This window comes from Rhagoletis pomonella, unplaced genomic scaffold, assembly GCF_013731165.1.
Source record: "Rhagoletis pomonella isolate Grant_MI unplaced genomic scaffold, Rhpom_1.0 Rhpom_scaffold_00006, whole genome shotgun sequence".
Classification (NCBI taxonomy): domain Eukaryota; kingdom Metazoa; phylum Arthropoda; class Insecta; order Diptera; family Tephritidae; genus Rhagoletis; species Rhagoletis pomonella.
In genome coordinates, this window is record NW_023458560.1 from 37,209,889 (window position 1) to 37,232,800 (window position 22,912).

The following is a 22,912-nucleotide window of genomic DNA, read 5'->3' on the forward strand; positions in this document are numbered from 1 at the left end:
TCTTCAAAATAGACATTTTATACGTCTTGGCTCATAGAGTAATAAGGATTTTTTTTAGTTGTGAATGATCTCGGTATTGTTTTTCTGTAATGCGTGGTAGAGGTGTCCAGCAGAAGTTCGACAACATGTGGCCAATCCAAACACACTGATATCTCTTTTAAATTTCTTGTCAATCCTGGTGGCATCTTTCACCCTGCTCTTCAATAAAATAACCCAAATGGGAAAGTGCGGATCCAGCATGGGGGATTTTTTTTCTTTTAAATAATTGTTGGATTTCGATATCAGAAATCTGGCTTTAGATTCCTTATCAGCTATCTCAAAAACCTATATAGGTACTAAATTTTATGCGATCGCCTCATTGAGTCCGCCATTTTGGATTTTGAAAATCTGACTTTCATCGATTTAATTCGTGTGTATCTGTGTAATTCATTGCGCGAACTTGTAGGGGTAGAGAATTTTCTAAACTTACCGCTAACCCAGGCCAATATCAGCCATTCGATGAACGTTGGTTTTGCGCCACGCTTTGTAGGCACCTCCTCCACTTGTGCGATGATGTTGTTCGTATCGCTCCAAAACCAGCCACCAATGAATGTTTCGATGCGTTGTGAAGCGAGCATCAGTAGAACTGTTTGAAACAGAAGGAAATTTTTGAGTTGGTATTATAGTGATAAGGTATTTGGAACTTACACAGGAATGTAAAGTAGGAGGCACTGTGGCATATGAATTTGATAAATGGTTTACGCATAGTCTGTCCAATACTGGAGTAGGGTGCCAGAATGTATGCCCACGAGAAGATGGGAAACATTATGCCTGTTAGGAATACAAAAATATTTATGCGTATTTAGAAAAAGGATTTAAGATGGGCTTTATTGCTACAATTACTTAGTACCAACTTTATTATTGCAACTCACCAATTCTTATAATATCCAACGCCTGCAGAGCCATATTTTTACGCCGAAATCCCGGTAGACCCTCATACCAAATACTGGCTAAAAGTTGTTGAACATTTGAGTGTGCCACAAATTTTTTCTGACGCAACTTTATAGCCAATTTTAAACGATTCAAATGCATACGTTCGCCATGTTCATAGATTGGACCGGTGGGATCGTGATTTAATAGGATTTCCAATTCGTGTGAGGTGCGTGTATGATCAAGCAAAGCGGTGGCAAAGTCTTGGCATTGTTTACGCAATTCCTGATATTCATTCTGAAAGAGAAAAGTTTCATTACTCCAAAAAAAAGAAAGGACACAATTTCGTAAGCCAGCCGATTGGTTGCGCTGCCTACGCTTCAAGGACATGGAGTTCAAAACGACCACAAGTCGCTTTTTTGCTGGTAGATATTTTTCTTCTTTTCAATCAAAAGTTACGCACCTTAAATTCGTGTTCGAGGAAACTTAAACGTCTCAATTCCCAGGATAATTCAAATGCAGTTAAAATAGGATCCTTCGACGACAATGCAATGAGGCTTGGACTGGCCAGTGCACGATAGGCGTTGATGCGAGAACGTGAGTGTCGCAGTGAATCTTCTTGGCGTGATTGAACACATTCGTCACAGCCGCATCTGAAAGGAAATGCAGAGGCCTGAATGAGTACTTGGTTTTCTATGTATACTTCTACATGTAATCAAATACCTCTGCGCTTAATAGACTTACAGAATATATGTACGATTGACCAACGATAAGATAGCACAATACAATTTACCCAGACTAATTGCATTTACCGTGGGGGTTACAAAAAAAAACTACATTTACCACAGAGAATATTTGTAAAGGTAAGGTATGCCAGGAACATTTTTCGACTGCCAGAAGACGGCACTCCGGATCACGGCTAGATGAATTCTGATGACGCCCCAACACCACCTGCACGACGAGGCCCAGATACTTTCCATTAGGTAGCATAACACAATGCTCTGCAAGCAGCTCCTAGTAGGCTGCCACAGACACGGGCACCCGAACAGGCTTGCAGAAGAGCCCTCGCCAACACACGACGGAAGAAGTCCAGAGGTTTATAAAACAACCAATGGATCCAACTGCATACCTACTGGCATTCACAGGAAGTAGGTCTCGAGTTACATAGACTCTCGACCTGTGAATGCCGTTTTGGGCACACAACCACCCGACGTGAACGAGACAGAACTTTGTCTGCTTCGGGAGACGCGCACCACAATAGCCCAACTTCGCTCTGGATATTGCAACAGGCTAAACTCGTACCTGAGCAGAGTGAACGAAGATGTGCCTAACCAGTGCCCGGCATGCGGAGAGTCGCCACATGACTCACGGCACCATGACGCAATCCATGGGGACGACATATGCTCATTTGGATTTGAGACTTAATGATGGGCAGGAGTGATTTCGAGAGAGGACTTTACAGCTAAGGAAGATCAATACTACTTCGAAATGCTTACTGTCCGCAGTGACGTTCTTGTTGGCAGGAAATACTTCCGTTTAGTTCTCGTTCATCACCAAACCCAAGTGTTTGGCTTTTCTATTTTATTTTCGAGAAGACAGAACCAACGGCGCGCTTATTGGGGTACGCCAGTCGCGCAAGTGTAGGTTCTTTTAAAAAATTGTATCTGGGCGGTTCAGTTCTACATTACCAAGTTTGAGCGGTCTGATCGTAGAATCCTCCTCAGTGAAAAAACACAAGACAGCCGAGGGGATATGAGTCTGGGTTACTCATTATATATTGAAGGAAAGTTCTATAAGAAAACAATTTTATGTAGGTCGGATCAGTATTTGAACTTGGATCCTTCCGAGTGGTAGTACATACCTCTAACCACACGGCTGCGTCGGTAGCTATTTCATCTTATTAAAAAGCTAAGGACTTAAACCACATTATTGGAGATCAAATACATGGTTTCATATCAAAGCCTGTGGTAATCATCTTACATAGGATATTGGTCCTACAACAGCTTACAGTAGATGATAGTACCATTTTTTTTTTAAATAAAGTGGGACAGTTCTCTGTGTCTGCTACGTACCTTACATCATGCGGCATTGGCAGTACGGCTCCGCGATCTAATAATATTTTGATTATCTCATAGTTATCACGATGTGCCGCCAAAATAAGTGGCGTAATATCGGGTGTAAATGTTGAAGTATCCTCCGATTGGGATTCCCAGCTCTATGAATGAAAAAAATTCGAAATATACATACATACAAACGACTATATATAAGAGCAAATCTCACGAGTTGTTTTATTTTTTTAATGTCACTTACGTCTCTCGCCAGAAAATGCGCTAAAAAAGAATTTCTTGCATTTATTTCAATAAATAGAGTTCCAGAAATAAGTTAAAAAAAATTAATCAGGCATTTAAACAGTTTTAGCCTCAAAACGTTTATTTTGGCGAAAAATTACCGAAATTTCTAATTTTTTGATTGCCACTCAAAAAATCATAGTTTTCTTTTTTAATAACTTTGAGAAGTTTGCAGATAGAATGTTCATATTAGAGGCAAGGAAAGTTGGCATCAAACAAGGCACATTAAACAGGTAGTATCAGTAGAGCAAAAACAACATTTGCGTGTATTTTGTTGTTGCTTCTGGTATCGAAAGTGTCAAAAACTGTTCTGAATTTTTTTCTTCTAAATCAAAGCGTGCCATGTGAAATACAAAAAATTATAAAAAATAAAAAATTGAAATTGGAAAAAATAAAAATTGATGCAACTTTCTTTCCTAGTAAATTTGTTTGCTTCTCGAAGCATTGATCCATCCTTTGCAAGGCCCAGTAATCAGCGGTCGTGCTGCTGAGTTGGGCGAACGTTCCAAAAGCTGCTATTCAATCGCTTGTTTTGTATGGAAAAAGGTTTCACATGCAAATGGATTTTAACAATTCAGAATTTTGGGAGAAAAAATTAAAAATATTTGACATTTTCGAGACCAAATAATTTGCAAATAAATCAAATCAGCTGCTCTACTGATACTACCTGTTCAATGTACCTTGGCTTCAAATAAAATATATCTGTGAAGTTTCAAAAGTGTGCCACTAAATTCAAAAAATGGAAGCAGCTATTTTGTAATTTTTGAAATTTAACGATTTTTTCATTTTAAAAGTTTAAAATGCTACAAAATATTAAGATTAAACGGCGAAAATATTGCTTTTGTCAAAGTGAACCAATTTAAAGTAATAAAATTAGTGTGCCACCAAATGAAAAAGAGTTACATTGACTATAAGATGACGATGATTTGTGAAAGAAAAATTCCAATTTTAAAATTCTTATTGGCACACTCGAAATTCGTTGTAAAATTGTTATATACATGAAGAAATCAATCTATATATTCCTGAAGAATACTGCGGGCAAATATTCCATGGCAATATTTAATTACTTTTAAAATATATCACTTTTAAGTTAATGCGCGCGAGTAAACGCGTTAGCTGGCTGTATATGGTGCTACGGGTGGTATACGTTACATACACAAGTACGGGTATATGTATGAGCACGAGATGTTATTTTGGCTTTGTTTAGATATCGTTTTTAAGTTTTTTTTTGAAGTGAAACTTCTTTAGCGGCGGTTGGTTGGTTGGGAGTAAATTGGCAAATTCAACGGAAATTGCACACGGAAATGGTGCAACGGAAATGGTGCAATGGGAATGGTGCAACGGAAATAATGCAGTTGGGGCTGAAACAAGTGCTTCTTGCGTGTATGCATATATGGTATTAATTTAATAAAAATTTGCTAATAAAGGGTTAAAGAATAACACTTAGAAAAAGACCAATACAAGAATGAAAGTAAAAGTGAGTACGTACATAGATAAAGAAAAGGATAAAGGCAAAGATGCGTAAAGATATAGGCAAAAATGAAGACCAAGGTAAATTTAAACACTTTACTTATATATAAGGGCAAAGGCGAAGGGGAATAAATATGTAGCTGAAGAAAATGATAAACATAAAAGTAAAGACAAAGAGGAGGATAAGGATACCGGTAAAAGTAAAGATGAAGATAGGGGAAGAAAGATTAAAATAAAGGTAATTAAAGAGGAAAGGATATAGAGAGAGACACAGAGACTCAATCTGGGAACTATTTTGGGATTTTGGAGATTCTCGAGACTTATCGATATTGTTATCGATATTCATTGATTTCGTTATCGATAATTATCGATTCTTATCGATTTTTTATCGATATTTATCGATTGTGTTATCGATATTTATCGATTTTGTAATCGATATTTATCGATTTTGTTATCGATATTTATCGATTTTGTTATCGATATTTATCGATTTTGTAATCAATTTCGTTATCGATATTTATCGATTTTCTTATCGATTTTTTATCGATTTTGTTATCGATGTTTATCGATTTTGTTACCGATATTTATCGATTTTGTTATCGAATTTGTTATCGATTTTGTTATTGATATTTATCGATTTTCCAATCGACTTTTTATCGAATTTGTCATCGGTTTTGCTATTAATATTTTTATCGGTTTTGTTATCAATATTTTGTTTGATGTTACTATCGATTTTGTTATCAATAGAGGGTAAAGATAAAAATTAATATAAAAGAAAACAGAATAAAATAAATGTAATTAGAACGAACAGGAGTAGAGGTAGGGATCTAGATAGAAAAACGATAAAAAATATAACCGTAAGCAAAAGCAGATGTATATTGGTTATGAGAAAAAAAGAGATACGTAACGTAAGTTTCACTTCTCCTGTGTGGCCCAGGCGCACTTACTTTTTTTTATTGCGAAATTGTAGCCAAAATTAAATCTTATTCTTTATGCAAAATTGAAGATAATGCACTATCCAAGGTAAGTGTGTCGCCATTTTTGCCAAAAAACACGTTTTTTTTTAATGTTACAACTCGTGAGATTTACTCATATGTACAAGTACATATATTGAAATAATCTATGTAATTATTACACCTACATGATTTCCCTCCGTATGAAATGTGACATTCTCGTGATCCAACAGCACTTCCACAGCTTCCACGAACTCCTCCGATATTGAATGCAACAGCGCATCCTTGGTGTCAACATTATAACTGATGAGCAGTTCGACCATTTCCAAATTCTCATTATCGATGGCCATGAGGAGAGCAGTGCGACCCAAAGGATCCACACAATTGACATTGATGTAATCAGTGTCCTGTGCCTTTTGTAGCATTCTAAAAATGTAAAAACCAAAAACAAAAAAATATAAAAATAACAAATTCATTGAGTAGCAACCGGAAAATTTGTGCAGCAAATGTGAAGGCCACCAGACGGAAGGTGTGATGTGCGAGCGTTGAAATTTAGGTTAAATATAAGTAAATGCGGATAAGTACCTACATAGGTAGGTAAATGAGTAAATCGACTAACCTTCGCGTACCCGCCATATCACCACGCTCTACCGCCAATAGAAACTTCTTCTCCTCCAAGGTTAACTGGCGTATCTCCTGATGCGGCCGAACTATGTTCTCCTCCTCCATCATGCCGTGTATGCTGTGTCGCTGTGTGACGAGTAACGGATTTATGGTTAGTCAATTGTTCAAGGCCAAACACGAATGCAACATACACATAGTTTTATTAAAATAAACACACAAAAATGTATGTATGTATGTATACTAAGGTGGTCCAAAAATGCATGTGGAAAGGTAAAGTCGGAACTTTACTCTGGTTTCTTTATTTCGAAATCAAAAAATATTTAGAGGTTGCTCAAAGCGCACAAAGTTTTACTTGAATTTTATATGGGGAAAACTATTTTTTTGCGGAAATGCCATACCCGTAGTATTCTTGAAAAACAATATTTTTCGATGGGAAAACTCTGTTTCTCTTCAGAAGACTTCCTATAATAATACACAATTGCTTATTTTACCCTTTTTAATATTGGCGTTTTATTATGGCCCCCATTGCATTTTTTGGGGTTTTTAGGGAACCTGTAAAAAAGTTAATACATATTTAAGAACGGTTAAATAGACAATTGGATATTATAATAGAGAGCCTACTGAAGAGAAGCAAAGTTTTCCGATCGAAAAATATTGGTTTTCAACGATTCTATGCCATTTCTACGAAATTATTTCCCCTCTTAAAATAAATTGAAAACTTTGAGCGACCTCTATTTTTTGATTTCAAAATAAAAATAAAACAGGGGTATACTTATTTATCGGTATACAACAATCCTAGAGGGTGAGAGCATTAAAATTCCGACTTTCCTATTTTGACCACCCTAATGTACCTATACGCACATATTTATATATATTTATTTGTCTTTAATGATTAACAGCTGTGTACAAACGCTCTTGCACGCGCTTTGAAGTTGTTTTTATTCGCACATGTTTCCAATTTGTTTGATGCATAAATATGTATGTACATATGTATGTAAGTATGATGCTTAAATACATATTGCGTGCACGCACTCGCACTCACCTTGACCTTTTTAGCCGGTTCAATTTGCACGGTCACGTGACTGTTGCTATCATTACCGCCACCGCCCAAAAGGCCAACAACTCCACCGTTGCCTCCACCAACGCCACCACCAACGCCACTGCCGTTGATCTTCTTCTCACCATCCAGTGCACCTGTACCGTTTTTGATTTTGCTTAGAATTGGCGCTAGCACTGATTTCCTACGCGCCGGACTCACAAAATGGAATTTTTTTCCTTCGTCTGTGGGGATAAAATGAAAGAAAAAAAAAAAGAAATTGCTTTAGAAATTTTAAATCCTCTTTTACGAGTATTACGGTATTTTATTGCCATGAATGCATAAAGGTTAGTAAAAAAGTTAGAGATGCAGCATTAAGCCATGACAATGCTTTTAATTTATTATTTCAACATTCGTCCATAGGATCGTTTTCGCTACCGATATGTTTTTCGTTACACGTGGTAAGTCCACATCTACAAGAAGAGTCTGTAATATAAAACTCGAGAGTGTGGGCTGAAAAGTGTCTGTCCACGAAATATTTTAACTGTTTCACTATAATTTTTGTAGATTTTCACAGAAAATGAAAAACGTTTTGATTTTTTTTCGTTTTGCAATTTATTGGGAAAGTTCAGGGTTATGTACTCTTTTTAGCGATATGAGGGTTAGTTTAGGTTAGGTTAACGGGTTCTGCGCATAATCAGAAGTTAAAGAAGGTAGAATTCATTCGACTATAGACGCAGCTATATTCAAAGACATGATGGGTGCTGGACCGGCTCATGTTACGAAAGCGCCAAATTACTCTTAGATAACCACTTCTCAGAATACACAGATGATGAGGCGTTAAATGCTCCATATTAGCTTACATATTAGCGAAATCATATGTGGCAGGAAAATCTATTGGGCTAATTTCAAGCTGTTTAACTCACCAGGACCAGATGGAATATATATGTACATATATGTATATGGCTAAAAACCATCTTCACCAGCGGCCTTGGGCTCGGTTACTTTTCCGTGATCTGGATAGAAGTTAAGGCAGTGCTCATACCTATAGCTGGTAGAATCTGAAGCTCAGCTTGGTGACTTAAGGCCTGCAAGCACCTCCTCCTTTCAATTAAGGCTCTTATAGTGACTTATAGAAAACAATCGATTAACCTGGTTCTCTGATCTAATGCACAGTAGTAGTGGCATTCCAAGATGCTATAGGGGCTTTCAGCAATGTCCTCTCGTATGCGAATGCCTCGGCTTTGACGTACTTGCGGATGGATAAAGCTCCACCAATTGCTTACCAGCAGGTTGGTGAGCTCGGAACTGGCAGGGGCTAGGCTCATCCACTAATTGCCTATCAGTAGAGGATGAGCTCGGAATTGGGAGGGAAGGCGACTCGCAGAACTTCAAATAGTACAAAGGAGTGCGGAGTCATGCATAAGCGGAGCTCTAGACTCTTCCCTATGGAAGCTCTGAGCGCGATTTTACATCTGCAACATCTTCTTGTTCGAAGATGAACCGGAGGCGGTCAAAGGATCTTTTTAGATTCCAAAAACCCAACTCTCAACTCCGAGAGGTGTTTTGAAAGGACAATTCATGCCGTCTAATCAAATACAACACTATACCCTTACTCTGGCAGCTACTTGAAGGATGATGAGGTAGAATCATTGCAACTTTTTCTCTTAAGCGATTCTGCTTTTGCGACGCTGCGCATTTTGTCGTTTTATGGAGCTTTTTAAATCTATGTTTTTTTTTAACGAATAAGGCCTATTATATATGTATGTATTTAAGTGGCCTATCAATAATATATATGCTAAGATAATTCAATTTGAAAGTTAGTATTAATACCTTTTGGTACTCTATGGTTTGAGTTATAGCAACAAACATAAATAGTTAAATATCCACTGTTTTTTTCTTGCATACTTTACCAGAATTAATACAAGGCTCCGCGATGTATTGAGTGCGGGAAAATGTGTGGGTAGATAAATTGTGTTTGTATGTATGCCGATAAGATGTAATTTTGTGTATTAGGGGCATATATTACTTTTTATGTGCCTTTTAGGTATCTGTTGAAAAAAAAAAGAAAATATTGAAAAGTGCATAAGTAATCAAATGATATATGAATGACAATCATAAATAAATAGTAAGTTCAAAAAGGGATAATTAGGGAAAGTCATTATTTTTTATTGTATGTAATTTGTACATACATATATAAGCGCGAATAATTTGTATAAGGGTGCGTTCACACAGAAAGCGGAGCCGAGCGAAGCCGTTCCGAGCTGAGTGAAGTTTTCAAATTGCTATAGCTATATGAAAGTGTTCATACAGCAAGCTTTTTCAGAAGCGTTTTGGCGCTGAAAGCATAGCAGTTTTTGATTTTGAAATTTCTATTTAATTTTTCAGCTTCATGAAACAGCTTCTGCAAACAAGATATCGAAATATTCAAATAAAAACGAGTTTTACAACTAATCTTTTGAATAAATTTGAGCAAATATTTTCGCCGCTTTTCAATGACGGGAAATTTTGTGGTATCTTTGCAGCTGTGTCCATGAGAAAAGCTCCGCTTCGCTTCGTTCAGTGTGAACACCAACAGCTTCGCTTTGTTCCGCCTTGCTTCACTCGGCGCCGCTCGGCTTTCTGTGTGAACACACCCTAAGTCTTCAAATATTTACAAATACAGAAATATCATAACGAATATTTATAAATTCGAAATGGAAAAGTTTCATTAAGAGTCCAACAAAAAGTTATTTCATTAATTTACTAGCAAATATTCAGCGTAGTTCAATAAAAAAAAAATAATAATTTTTCACTTAAATTGCTTTTCTTAAATTGGCTATTAGTTAATATTGCTTTGAAAGTATTTATAAATTAGGCAGATTTTTTAAAATTGCAAAAAATTTAGTTTCAGGTTTTGATGGAAGATAAATATATGGTATTTGAATATTATTTGCGCACAGTACCAAAACTGACAAATATTGAACGAATGCACCTTTGAAGAAAGTGCCTGATATCTAGAATTGAGCCATAAGATAAGAAATTGAATTTCCGAAATACTTTTCATTTGGTACCAATCTTGTAATGATTAATTTGATTTCAATATTTCAATTTTTTAGTATTTAAATTGGTGACAAGTAAATAGCATAAAATATTTATAAATCAAAGTTTTCTCAAATACCTTCCGTTTGAAAAATCATATTGTAATACTTAGTTTATCTTATCATTTTATTGAATTAAATTTTTCAAATAGGTAGCAAACCGCCTCAAAAATATTTTGACAGTAAACTTTATTATACCCTTTTAGTTTGATACCAACATAATAATATTTACTTTACCTTATCAATTAAATTAAATTAAATTTTTCGAAAGTTGCCGCACACTACTCAAAATAATTTTCGACTATAAGCCTTCTTAAACATTCTTAGTTTGATACCCGTAATGAAATATTTAATTACTCTTATCAATTTAATTAGAGTCAATTTTTAAACAGGTGGCAACCCACATAAAAAATATTTTCGGCAGTAAACTTTACAACCTCGTCAGTTTGATACCCATAATGTAATATTCAATTTATCTTATTAATTAAATCAAAGTAAGTTTACAAATATATGACAATCTTCCTCGGATATATTTTCGACAGTAAGCATTCTTCAACCTCTTTCTTTTGATACCCATTCTGCAATATTTACTTTATGTTTTAAATTTACTTGGACTGCAATTTTCAAACTGATGGCAACTCTATATTTTTTTAACCATCGGGGTATTTTTTTAATAGATGAACTGTCATATATCTTCCAATTGAATGAACCGATTGCAACAAACTGTATATAACAAGCAACGTGCACCATAATTTAATGGTCTACAAAACTGCATACTCAAAAGTTTTCAATGAAATCGAATTGAAAAATTTAAAATTTCCATGAAAAAATAAGAAAAATTTGGTATCGAAAATATAAATACATAAAATCTTAAAATTGAAAAAACTTTAATTTCTTGGTATTTATTGCATTTTCCTAAGTTCTGTATGAAGTTAAACATTTGATTTTTGTGGTCTACGCTGGCGAATGAATTCTATTTTGACACAAAATTAAGAAAAAAGTTGCTGTGGAAAAGATAAATAAATAATATCGTATGCATATTTTTGACGCTGACTGTACATTTATAAAAATTTACAATTGTTCCAACCGATTATCTTTACCTTTTAATACACCCCTTCAAATCCAAATATTCAGCCTTATTGTGAGTTTTATTTTCACCCAAAATCGTACTCGTTTCGTTATGTTAATTTTCGGTTGAATTTATGTTCGGGCGAAACCAGGATAAGGCTGGCTATTTCCAGAAACTAATATCAGCGAAAAATTCTTCAAATAAATTTGCATACATATTTATAAACATACTAGCAGACCTGGCGAACTTCATCCCGCCCAAAATTTTTATATATTTTATTGAAACTTTTTGGTCCAACATTTTCACCAACAATTCACGTTTACGATTTTCATAGGCACATTTGTCTGCTAAGATTAAGGTTTGGTGGTCATTTGCCGCTTTAAATAACCTAAGGAAAGTGTTATATCCTTCTTGAAATTCTTCAGTTGTGCGGCATTTCATAGCACGGTTATACGCAAAGCGAAATACATTTTTTCCTCTTCACTCCCTGGCGGCAACAATGACCCGGTTCTATAGTGAATGTCCTAGAAGCTTTACAGTATAGTAGGTGCCAAATCAAAATGAGTGCGAATCATTGTTCTGTACGTTAAAAGTTTAAACGCATAATAATATTGGATTATCACTTCCATTGGGCCAATTGCAAAGCAGGACCGTCGATATACTCAATGGTGCAAAAGGTCGATTTAATCTGACCTTCACGGCCCCTTTTCTCACTTGGCTATTTTTAGTAATAGCTCGACTTCAGCACCACTTGGCAGCACGTTTTTGCTATAGTATTGCATACATACTTAAAACATTAGCCAAATCGGATCATAAATAAGATTTTTAGTAATAACCCAACTACAGCGTCAACTGTCGGATTAAATTGTGAAACTAAACCATCCAGAGACCCACTCAAATACACAAAAAGTTTCGTTAAAATCCGTACAACCATTTAGGAGGATTTCACTCACAAACACACCTACAGAAGAATAAAAAAATTCATTCACAGATAGCTAAAGGTCGGTAGGTTTGTAGGCCTCACACCCCTTTTCAAATAGCCCAAATTTTCTCCATGAGTATGGGCTTGATTTCAACTATATACATATCTCCCGAAGTTCCAGTACTGTACCATGAATACTTTCAGAGTTATGCAGTATAAAAATTCGATTTATATGGGAGGTGCCACGCCCCCCTTTCAAACAGCTGCCCTCTTTCTTCATGAGTCTGCGATTGATTCGTATATCTCCATACCAAGTTCCAGAACTCTACCATGAACACTTCCAAAGATAGGCAGTATGAAAAATTCGGTTTGTATGGAAGATGCCACGCCCCCTTTTCCAATAGTTCCAATTTTTCTCCATGAGTATGCGATTTATTACGTACAGCAGAAAACTCAATGATGTTTTCATGCAACAAGCCATGCAACAGCTGATAAATTTTAATACGAGGGTGACGGAACATTCGGAAACACGTATTGACTTGTTGTATTCCAATGATAACCGAGTTATATGCCAAAAGGTCGAGGATCAAAGAATATCTGACCACGAAACAATAATGTTTCGACTAAATGTCAATAAACTTAACCCACTTGCTAAGGCGGCAGAAGTAATATCCTGGGAGAGGTATAACCCTGAGAACTTAACAAGTGTACTAAGGCAGTGCGATTTCTCGAACTTAAATTTTTTCGATGCTGACGGTATGGTGGAGTATATTACTCATTGCATTATGTGGGCCATGAGGCAGTTGACTTACTCAAAAATAACTCGCATAAGGCAGAGGAACAATTGGTATGATAGGCAATTGACAGAGATGAACAAATATAAATCTAAATCCCATGAGAAAGCAGTGTTGTCAGGGTACTGGGGTGAATATAATTTAGTGAGAAGCAGATATAAGAAAATGGTAAGGTGTAAAAAAATTAAATACTTAGAGCATAAGGTGGAAATAAATAAGGGTGACAGCCGACTCATGTGGAAATACTTAAAGGAGGTAGTCAATAACACGGAGGTCAAAGAAAATATTGGGGAAGTGATAATAAATAACACCAACTACGTAGACAGCTTTGAAATTGCGGAAAACCTAAATAATTTTTTTGTGGACAGCATTTTGGAAATACATACCAATATAGAATGTGTAAACTATGATTTTTTCGAGCAACGAGCTCCCACAAGTACGCTAAAATTTGAAGAGGTCTCAACGGAAGACATTCTTCAAATTGCCAAAAAATTTAAGCGGAAAATTGGGGGAAACAACCTACTTTCTGAAGGTGTTATTAAGGACTCTGCTGATTATATGGGATATTTCTATGCCCTACTTATAAATAAGAGTCTCCAGACAGGATCAGTACCGGAAGAATGGAAAATTTCATCAATAGTGCCCGTCAAGAAAGTTAGAAAAACGGTTAAAGCTGAGGAGCTTAGGCCCATCAATACTCTCCCTAGCTTGGTAAAAATGCTAGAAACCGTTGTGAAAAACCAGCTACAGTACTATGTGGAATCCAATAAAATACTCATAAAAGAACAATCTGGATTCAGAGCTAAACATTCCTGTGAGACTGCGCTGAATCTGGTGCTTTCTCAATGGAAAGAAGATCTTAACAGACACCTTAATGTAGTGGCAGTGTTTATTGATCTTAAAAGAGCATTTGAAACCGTTGATAGGGTCCGAATGTTGGATAAACTAAAATACATTGGTATAAAAAACACTGAGCTTGACTGGTTTAGAAGCTTTCTATGTAATCGTAGGCAACAAACAATAGTTAATTCAAAGATGTCTAGTAAGATAGCCGTAGACATCGGATTACCACAGGGCTCAGTTTTGGCACCCCTACTCTTTAATATATATATATAAACGATATTAAAAGTTCTCTCAAACATTGTAAAATAAAACTCTTTGCGGATGATGCCTTGTTAACAATCAGTGATAGGGAACTACCAAATGCGATTGTCAAAATGCAAGAAGATCTTAATTCTTTGTATCAATGGCTGTGTTCAAATAAACTCAAACTGAATGTGAAAAAGACTAACTTTATGGTATTTTCCAGAGCGGCAAATGCTGACTCCATAAGCCGTGAATTAAAAATCAAAGATGAAAATATCGAAGAGGTGAAAATTGTCAAGTACCTAGGAATATACATAGACAACAAACTAAAGTTTGATGAGCACGTTGAGTATACAGTCAACAAGATTGCTAAACAAATTGGCCTTATAAAGAGATCGTGTAAGTACTTGGGAAGAAGATATAAAACGTTGGTGTACAGGTCAATAGTAGAACCGCACTTTATATACTGCCCCACGATTTTCTTCCTAGCGGGGGACACCCATGTAGATAAGCTGCAAAAAATGCAAAACCGAGCGATGAGATTCATCCTCAACAAACCGTATGACACACCAACAAGATGTATTCTTGAAACCTTGAATTGGTTAAGCATGAAGCAACAAGTTTTTTACCACGCTATGAAATTTGTGTACAATATTAAGAAGGGCAACCTGCCGGATTATCTTAGCGATAATCTCCGATATATAAATGAGACGCATACATATTTGTTGAGAGAGAATAACAGCTTCAGACTCCCGAAGTATAGAACTGAAGTGGACAAAAAAAATATTTTCTATAAAGGCTTAAAGTGCTTCAATGAATTACCAGAGGCTATAAAAAATTGTGATACTATCACTCTTTTCAAGCGGCTGCTATTTGACTATTGTAGAACGCAGCCTACAAGATAGTGATGTATCAACAATAGCGTGGATTGGAAACTAGGCCTTTCCAACCACCAAGATATCGAGACGGCGGATCGGAAACTCGGCCTTTCCGACTACCTAGACCCTTATATAATAAACAATAAACGAGCGGATTGGAAACTCGGCCTTTCCAACCGTCAACCGTCTCGAAAGCGCGACTGGGTGGATCGGAAACTCGGCGTTTCTGACCACCCAGGAGATTTCAATAAATGGAGTAACCCAAAAAGAATAGCGCGGATTGGAAACTCGGCCTTTCCAACCGTCTACATAACTTCCAGAAAATTGCATGCGTTTATATTGACATAAAATAATTGCAGTGATAAAGAAATAATGTTATTTAAAAATTTCTGTAGAGCATTTTGTATTTTGTATTTAATATTTAATATTTACATTTTAAATCTAAAATCTAATTATAAGAATGTTAAATCTTTGTTGCAATATAAGTCTAACAGACTAAAAAATAAAGAAATAAACATCTCTATACAAAACTCTAGAACTCTACCAAAAAATTTCCAGAGATAAGCAGTATGAAAAATTCGGATTTGTATGTCACACTCCTTTTTACTATAGCTAACATTTTTCTCCAAGGGTATGCGATTGATTTCGTATATCTCCATACCAATTTCCAAAACTCTACCATGCACACTTTCAGAGATATGTAGCATGAGAAAATCGGTTTGTATGGGAAGTGCCACGCCCCCTTTACATATAGATTTTTTTCAGCCTAAAACCATCCTTGGGACACGTGCGGCAGGTGGCAGTTTCAAAAAAATCGGTTCAGCCGCTCTCGAGCCTTGCGAAAACTAACAAACGGCTTTCTAAATATAAATTAGTTGAGATATATTATATATTATAATTATATTTTGACAGTATCCGTTGTTTCTGATTGGCGCAAAAAAATCTTGCCTAGTGACGAATTCGCCCCTTGATATGGTCGTTACTTAAAGCTATTTATATACGAAATTGCATGAAAATTGGAAAACAGGAATCTATAAGCTTATCCAGGCAAAAAGCTACCTATGTACGGAATTTTAAGCAAATCGGACCATAAATACGATTTCTTCAAACAGATCGGTCCCTGGTCCACTTCTCGGACAAAATGGATCATATATGCTAATACATGCTAAAAAGCTATCTGCGCACCGAATATTAAGCAAATCGGACCGTAAATTCGATTTTTTCGAATAGATCGGTCCCTGGACCACTTCCCGGAAAAAATGGGTCATATATGCTAATATATGCTAAAAAGCTACTTATGTACTAAATTTGAAGCAAATCGGACTATAATAAGATTTTTTCTAATAGACCGGTTCCTGGTACACCTACCCGAAAAAGTAAAAGCCTAAAACATGGTGGTTACCGAAAGCTATTTGTATACAAAATTTCATGAAAATCGGACCAGCCGTTCGCGAGATTACCTGTTACAAAAAAAAGGGACTTCTCTTTATATAATTAGTATAGATGTATGTATGTGTGAACAACTTTTACCTTGATGTGTTGTTCAAAACAAATTTATTTTGATACCTTAAAGAAATTTTAACTTGTTATGCATTTTATATGAGTGTATGGCGTAACTAAGAGCAGTCCGAAGGTTTTCTTATTTATGAAAATTGTGAGTAAAATTGTTTTCCTTTTTCTAACTGCATTCGTACGTTCACTTTGGGGGTACGATTGTCAACAAACATACTAATACAATTAATAGAGTATTTGCACAACATATGTATGTTATGTTCATACACACCTACATCATGTCAATAAACCAAAACAGCTGGATATACAATCAAATGATTGAAAAGAGTAATTTATGCAGTCTCACTATTTCCACATAATAATTTCACATATGCATGTACGTACATACTTATGTATGAATGCAAACATATTTCAAATGAATGCATACAAGATATGTAAATATGTATGTATATATACATTTGTATATGTATAAGAACTGTTGATAATATTTTGCACTATCGTCAATGCACCCCAACGCAGCAAAGTTTGAAAATCTGGGTCAATTGTTGCATTCTTGCTTGTGTTCGTACGACTTTAGGTGGAAAGTTGACTTTAACGTTTTTTTTAATGCGCTCATGTAGAGAGTGTGTAGAAAGGCATAAAAAACAAAACACTTCATCCACACAAGTATCATTTGAGCTCATGAAGAAGGTGAATAAGATGAACGAACGTCACTTAATTGAGTTAACAACTACAAATGTAATATTTTGTTAAAAAAGTAAGCCAGGAAAAAAAGGATAAGTGGCAGATGTTTCATCATTAGTTAACGAGGATACGAAAGAATACGATAGCAGATGGGATAGGCTATGCTTTATTTAACCTGGCCTATACTCCCGATATATGTTCTTCATATCCAGGAAACGAAAGTCTTCCCACATGAAATTCAGCGCCTTTTACCTTAAAATTCTCCATTCTTCTTTCTAAAAACTCAAGAGGCAAGATTATTAGATTCGTACATGAAATTTTAAGATTTTTTTTTGTTATTCAGGATACTTCAAAAAGTTAAATTTTAACAGTGAAAATGTTTTTCTTGCCAAAACAAACGAATGTAGTGTAATAAAACTAGTGTGCCACCAAATGAAAAAAATTACATTGAGTAGAAGATGATTATTATTTGGGAAACTAAAATTCCATTTTTACAATTTTTATGTGCAAACTCGAAATTCACTCTAAAATTGTTATATACACGAAGAAAGCAATGTATATGCCACGCCAATATTTAATTACTTTTATTTTTAGAGTCCGACCGATTAATCGGCATCGGCACAAAATTGAGCATCGGCATCGGCATCGTCCTTTTTTCGCCGATTCCTTGCCGATTCTTTGGATTTTCTTATCATATTTATGTTCAGGTGAAGCGACAGTTAAGAGCCAACATAAAAAACATTTGCAGACAGCTCACAAAAATGATTTTTTTTTGGATGAAGGTGCTTCACGTTTTTTCCATACAAAAGTATGTTCGACAATTTTCTTTTATATGGAGGACACTGCCAGCAAAACAAAATTGACAAAAATTAACGGGATTTTATAGCAGCTTGAAAGTTGCACTTCATTATACTAGAATTAAATGGTCTACAAAACTGCATACCAAAATTCGGATTAAATCGTTTGAAATTTTGGTGAAAATAAGCAGAGTTTTTCTACTTTTTGTACAAAGTTTGAAATCTGAATTTGTATGTTGCTTATATTTGTATACCAGCTAGACATTTATAAAAAAAAAATAATAAACATTAAGTAAACAAAAGGCAAATGCCAAATGCCAAAACGAAATTCTTTTATTTTGTGTTATGATTCAAATATTTTGTGGAATTCCGGCGGCAACAATTTTTTAATTTTATATATAAGACCGTCGTGCCACACTTTGTCGAATGCTTGTGCCACATCGAGAAAAATTGCAGAGCAGTACTCTCTGAGCTCAAATGCCCTTCTGATTTCATTTGTAATTCGATTAACTTGTTCAATTGTACCGTGTTTTTCTCGGAAGCCAAATTGGTGTGCTTTTTCGAATACTTCGGAAAGACAGGGCAGTAAGCTTATTGGTCTGTATGAGGACGGCTGTGTTGCGTCTTTTCCAGGTTTGGCTATCATGATTATCTTCGACCTTTTCCATGATTCCGGAAAGTAACCGAATTTGAGGATAGCGTTGAAAAGGTCAGAAAGAATTGCTAGTGCAACATTCGGTAGCTCTATTAGCATTTTCGGAGTTATAAAATCAGCACCCGCCGATTTCTTTGGATTAAGCTGCTTTACTATAGCTTTTACTTCTAAAGAGTTCGTCTTGCTAAGTGTGTATAGCTCATTTGTATTTTTGGTTAGCCGTGGCAACCTGAAGTTGTTCGTTGGACAGTTTGGCTGAAACACATTCTTTAAATGGTGTGAAAAACACTCGGCTCTCTCCTGCTCACTACGAGCCCAGGTTCCACATTGGTTCCTAATTGGCATTTCTGTAGCCACTGGTGGTTTGAAGTATTTTAGCGATTTCCATAGAGAGTATCTTTCAGTAGAATTCGGGGAAAGCTTCTTAATGTACCTTTGCAAGTTGCGATCCTCTGCACGTTTGAGTGCTTGTTTCAGTTTTCTACTGGCAGCTTTATACAGTAGCTGTGAGGTTGGTGAGCGATGGCTCTGCCACTGTCTTCTTAGGCGCCGCTTTTCTGCCACAAGTTTTTCTGGTATTTCGGTATTTGTAACTGATGTATGCGTAGGTGGTACTTTGACTTGATTTGGTATTGTCAGGCCAGCGGCTGTAGTAAAGGTTTCTTTAAAATGTTTAACAAAGGAGTCTATATCACGCTCGCAGTTAAGTGCAGCGTTTAATTTAAGGTGACTACTGATGTACTTTTTATATTTAAGCCAGTTGGTGTTATTTGAAGTTAGACGAGGCTCAATTTCGAAATTTTGGGTCTGTTCATATAGTTTTATTAATATAGGGGAGTGATCGGATGATAGTTCAGGTAAAGTTTCTGCTGTTATGTTATTTCTGTGTATGTTTCTTGTAATTGCGAAAACTATTAGGTCTGGTAACTTCTCTATATCGGTAGGCCAGTAAGTAGGTTTACCAGGAGATGTTACCTCTAGTCTATTGTGCCTGTTTATAATGGTATTGTATAGCTGCCGCCCTTTTGGGTTAATAAGACGTGATCCCCAGTACGTATACTTTGCGTTGAAGTCGCCTCCTGCCAGGAATCTATTACCCAGGCTATCAAAGAAATCTTTAAAGTCATTTTCAGAAATTAAAAATCGCGGTGGGCAATAAATAGCCGATAGATTCAAGTCTCGGTCGCGGTTTCGTAAGCATATGGTAGTTGCTTGCAGACAGGCTGTTGCTTTTGACTCTAGAATATTGTGCTTTAGACGATTTCTAATCAGCATCGCTGTGCCTCCATGAGCTTTACCATCTGGGTGATTTGTGGCATAGAATTTGTATCCAGGTATGGAGAAATTATATTTATTTGTTAAATGTGTCTCGGACAGTAGCATAACATCTATGTTGTATTCAGTGAGAAATTGACTGAGTTCTAATCTACGCTGGTTTACACCGTTAGCATTCCATAAGCAAATTTTTAATTCACTTTTTTTTTATTCACTAAAATTTGCAACAATTGGTTTTGAGCCTTTATGAGGTCTTGAATCATATTTTGCATAGTAGACATGAATTGAGTCATACAATGAGTAAGATTCAATATCATTCCTTCTATGCCCCAAGTAGGGGGGTTCGGCTGCATTTGCTCAGTATTATTCCTTTGAATATTTGCAAATGTTTCTTGATTGGAGTTTGATTTCGCCGTGCTTGGCTGCGTTTGTAGTTTTAACGCGTCGGCAAAAGAAACGTTGGGAACTCGCTGCGCATTGGCAAAAAAGGCTCCTGGTGTAGTGGTTGATGGCGTGAGATGTTGGTATGTATAAGAGCTAGTTGGAGTGGTGGAAGAGCGTACGGCTGTGTTGCGCTGATTCATGCGAGACTTTAAGTCTTTGTATACAGGGCATCCCCTATAATTGGCGGTGAGGTTACCTCCGCAATTACTGCATTTCTTTACAGCCACATCATCTTTGATAGCCTTGCAAGAAGCGGAAGCGTGAAGGTCCCCTGCAAAAATCGTTGGACCATGTAGTCTATTTGTGGTAAATTGGAGTACCTACAAAAGTGTTCCTCTGTCATGCTGTAGCGGACCAACTCGTGTCTCTGCGCCAGCTTATTGTTTGTTATCCGATCACTGCTCGTGTTTTAACGAAACGTGAATGAAGTTGAGCATTTGAAAGCACATTTGCATGTCTGGCTGTAGCTGAACGTGTAGAGATGCTCGCTGTTAGTTCTTAGCTCCCAGCATGTTCGGGTTCGAATACCGCCAGAGGCAACATGTAATTTTTAATTTTTGTCTTGGTTTTTATTAATTTCAAAAAAGCATTTGAGAAGTGAAGAACAAAAGCGTGTACAAACGAAAAAATATAACAACAATGCCATTGTTAATATGTTGGAGTAGTTTTGTGCTACTCTAATGTAATGCAGGGATGGAGCATATGGTCCTGCCCTAGGACATCGCAATGTTAATTGGACCATATTTTTTATATGAATTGTGGTTAATTTTAGAGTACTCTTTGGTCCTTAGCGAGTACTCTTTACACGCATGCATGGAGTAGGCGCGATTTTTGCAGGGTCGCCACAGGCAACACACACTGGGCGCAAGGTACAGTATGTTCTGGTGTGCCCAAATTCTTGACAATTTGTGCACTGTACGGGACCGTTTCGCTTGTGCGGCTCCTCCACTGTTATTCTTCGGTGTAGAAGGTATCGTAGATTGTAGATTGGGTGCACTGCGTTTTTATTCATTGGCTTTGTTTCTGGCTTAAGTTCTACCTTAAACATAGGCTGAGCGATTTCTGTTGAAAATATTGACAACATTTTTAACAGAAAATCCTGCCTTCCCTAGAGCATGAGCAATATCAGCAATGGGTACACTTGATTCTATACCTTTTATTACTACTTGCAGTCCTTTGCTGCTTTTGAGCTGGTACGTATAGAAGTTTTTCTTATGTTCATTAAGCTGTTTGGTTACCAACCGGTAATTTTCTTCAGTTAGAATCTGAAGTTTGGTCTCTTTAATATTGCCCTTGGTAACTGATGTTACGTGGAACGTATTGTCTCCAATAAGCTGAGTTAATTTATTCACGAGCTCACTACAGTTTTGCTCTCGTAAATAAATTGGGGCGGTTTGGGTTTGGCTTTAGAAACTTCATTCGGCTCTTTGTCACATTCATTGTCCAGAATCGCAAACTTATTTCCCAGTAGAGGGTTAATGTCAGTGGTTTTCGTCTTCGCAATTTTTGATGGGTTTGCAATTTTTTGCTGCTGTGGGCTTAATTTTCGTTTGACTTGTATATACCTATCCAAGAATGATAGAATACAAGATTGCGCCGATCAGAGAGGATTTTTGAGAGAGAGAAATGCCAAAACGTGAGCAAGAATGGAAGAAGAAGAAAAAATGTTGCAAGGAAAACGTAAACTAGTTGCACCAGTGTGACGTCATGCAAACAACGATTCTGTCAAATTCGTTAAGAGAGGAATAGCGGTCCGAGATCGGCGCAACCTTTGTATTCTCTCAATCGTGATACCTATCAATACCCATTTGAGTCAATGTACGGGTTGTTGGATTAAGTAGGTCAACTTGCGCTGTGCTACGTTGGCTTGGGCTGGTGCCGAAATTTCCGTTTGTGCAGGTGTGTGTGAACTGCGTTGTGAAACCGCTGTCATTGCTGAAGTCGTGGTTGTAGTCGTTGTAGTGAGAGCTGCGCTCACCGTTGTTACTGTGCTTGTTGCTAAGCTAGTGCTTTGTTGTTGCGTTAGAACAACTTGGTCTACCAGAGACATTGGCGACTGTGCATGCCAAGGTGTTTGGGGGGAGGGAGAGAACGATTTATCGCGATCAGCATTGTTTGTAGGGGAAACGAACGAAAAGTAAGCATTTCGTCGATCAGCTGAATGCTTTTGGTCAGCTCCTGTTACGGCAAGGTTTATTTCACTGCACTTGGTGCTTCTTTCACTACTATTCGGTAAGCGCGGATATGTACATATGTACATACAGTCAGTCAATAAAGTTTAGTTACAGCGAATTTTTTACAATACGGGCAACTATTTTTTAAATATTTGATTTTTCGCTAATTTTTTATAAAAATATGGTTAATTCTACAACAAAA

General features: G+C 36.5%; 2 protein-coding genes across 2 annotated transcripts in view; both read right to left on the reverse strand.

Annotated features, from left to right (window-relative positions):
• LOC118740681 (transient receptor potential-gamma protein) overlaps positions 1–7,440 on the reverse strand; it is a 42,884-nt gene extending 35,444 nt beyond the window's left edge. The window contains exons 1-8 of the mRNA XM_036472309.1: positions 7,347–7,440; positions 6,300–6,430; positions 5,869–6,106; positions 2,982–3,124; positions 1,373–1,562; positions 912–1,206; positions 688–810; positions 470–625 (exon numbers count right to left, since the gene is read on the reverse strand). Of these exons, the coding sequence (XP_036328202.1) occupies positions 470–625; positions 688–810; positions 912–1,206; positions 1,373–1,562; positions 2,982–3,124; positions 5,869–6,106; positions 6,300–6,412 (1,258 nt within the window). The 5' untranslated portion in view covers positions 6,413–6,430; positions 7,347–7,440. The remainder of the gene's footprint in view (positions 1–469; positions 626–687; positions 811–911; positions 1,207–1,372; positions 1,563–2,981; positions 3,125–5,868; positions 6,107–6,299; positions 6,431–7,346) is intronic.
• Positions 1–22,912, reverse strand: part of LOC118740683 (bone morphogenetic protein receptor type-1B-like) — a 740,115-nt gene that overhangs the window by 575,374 nt on the left and 141,829 nt on the right. The gene's annotated exons all lie outside the window — the stretch shown is intronic.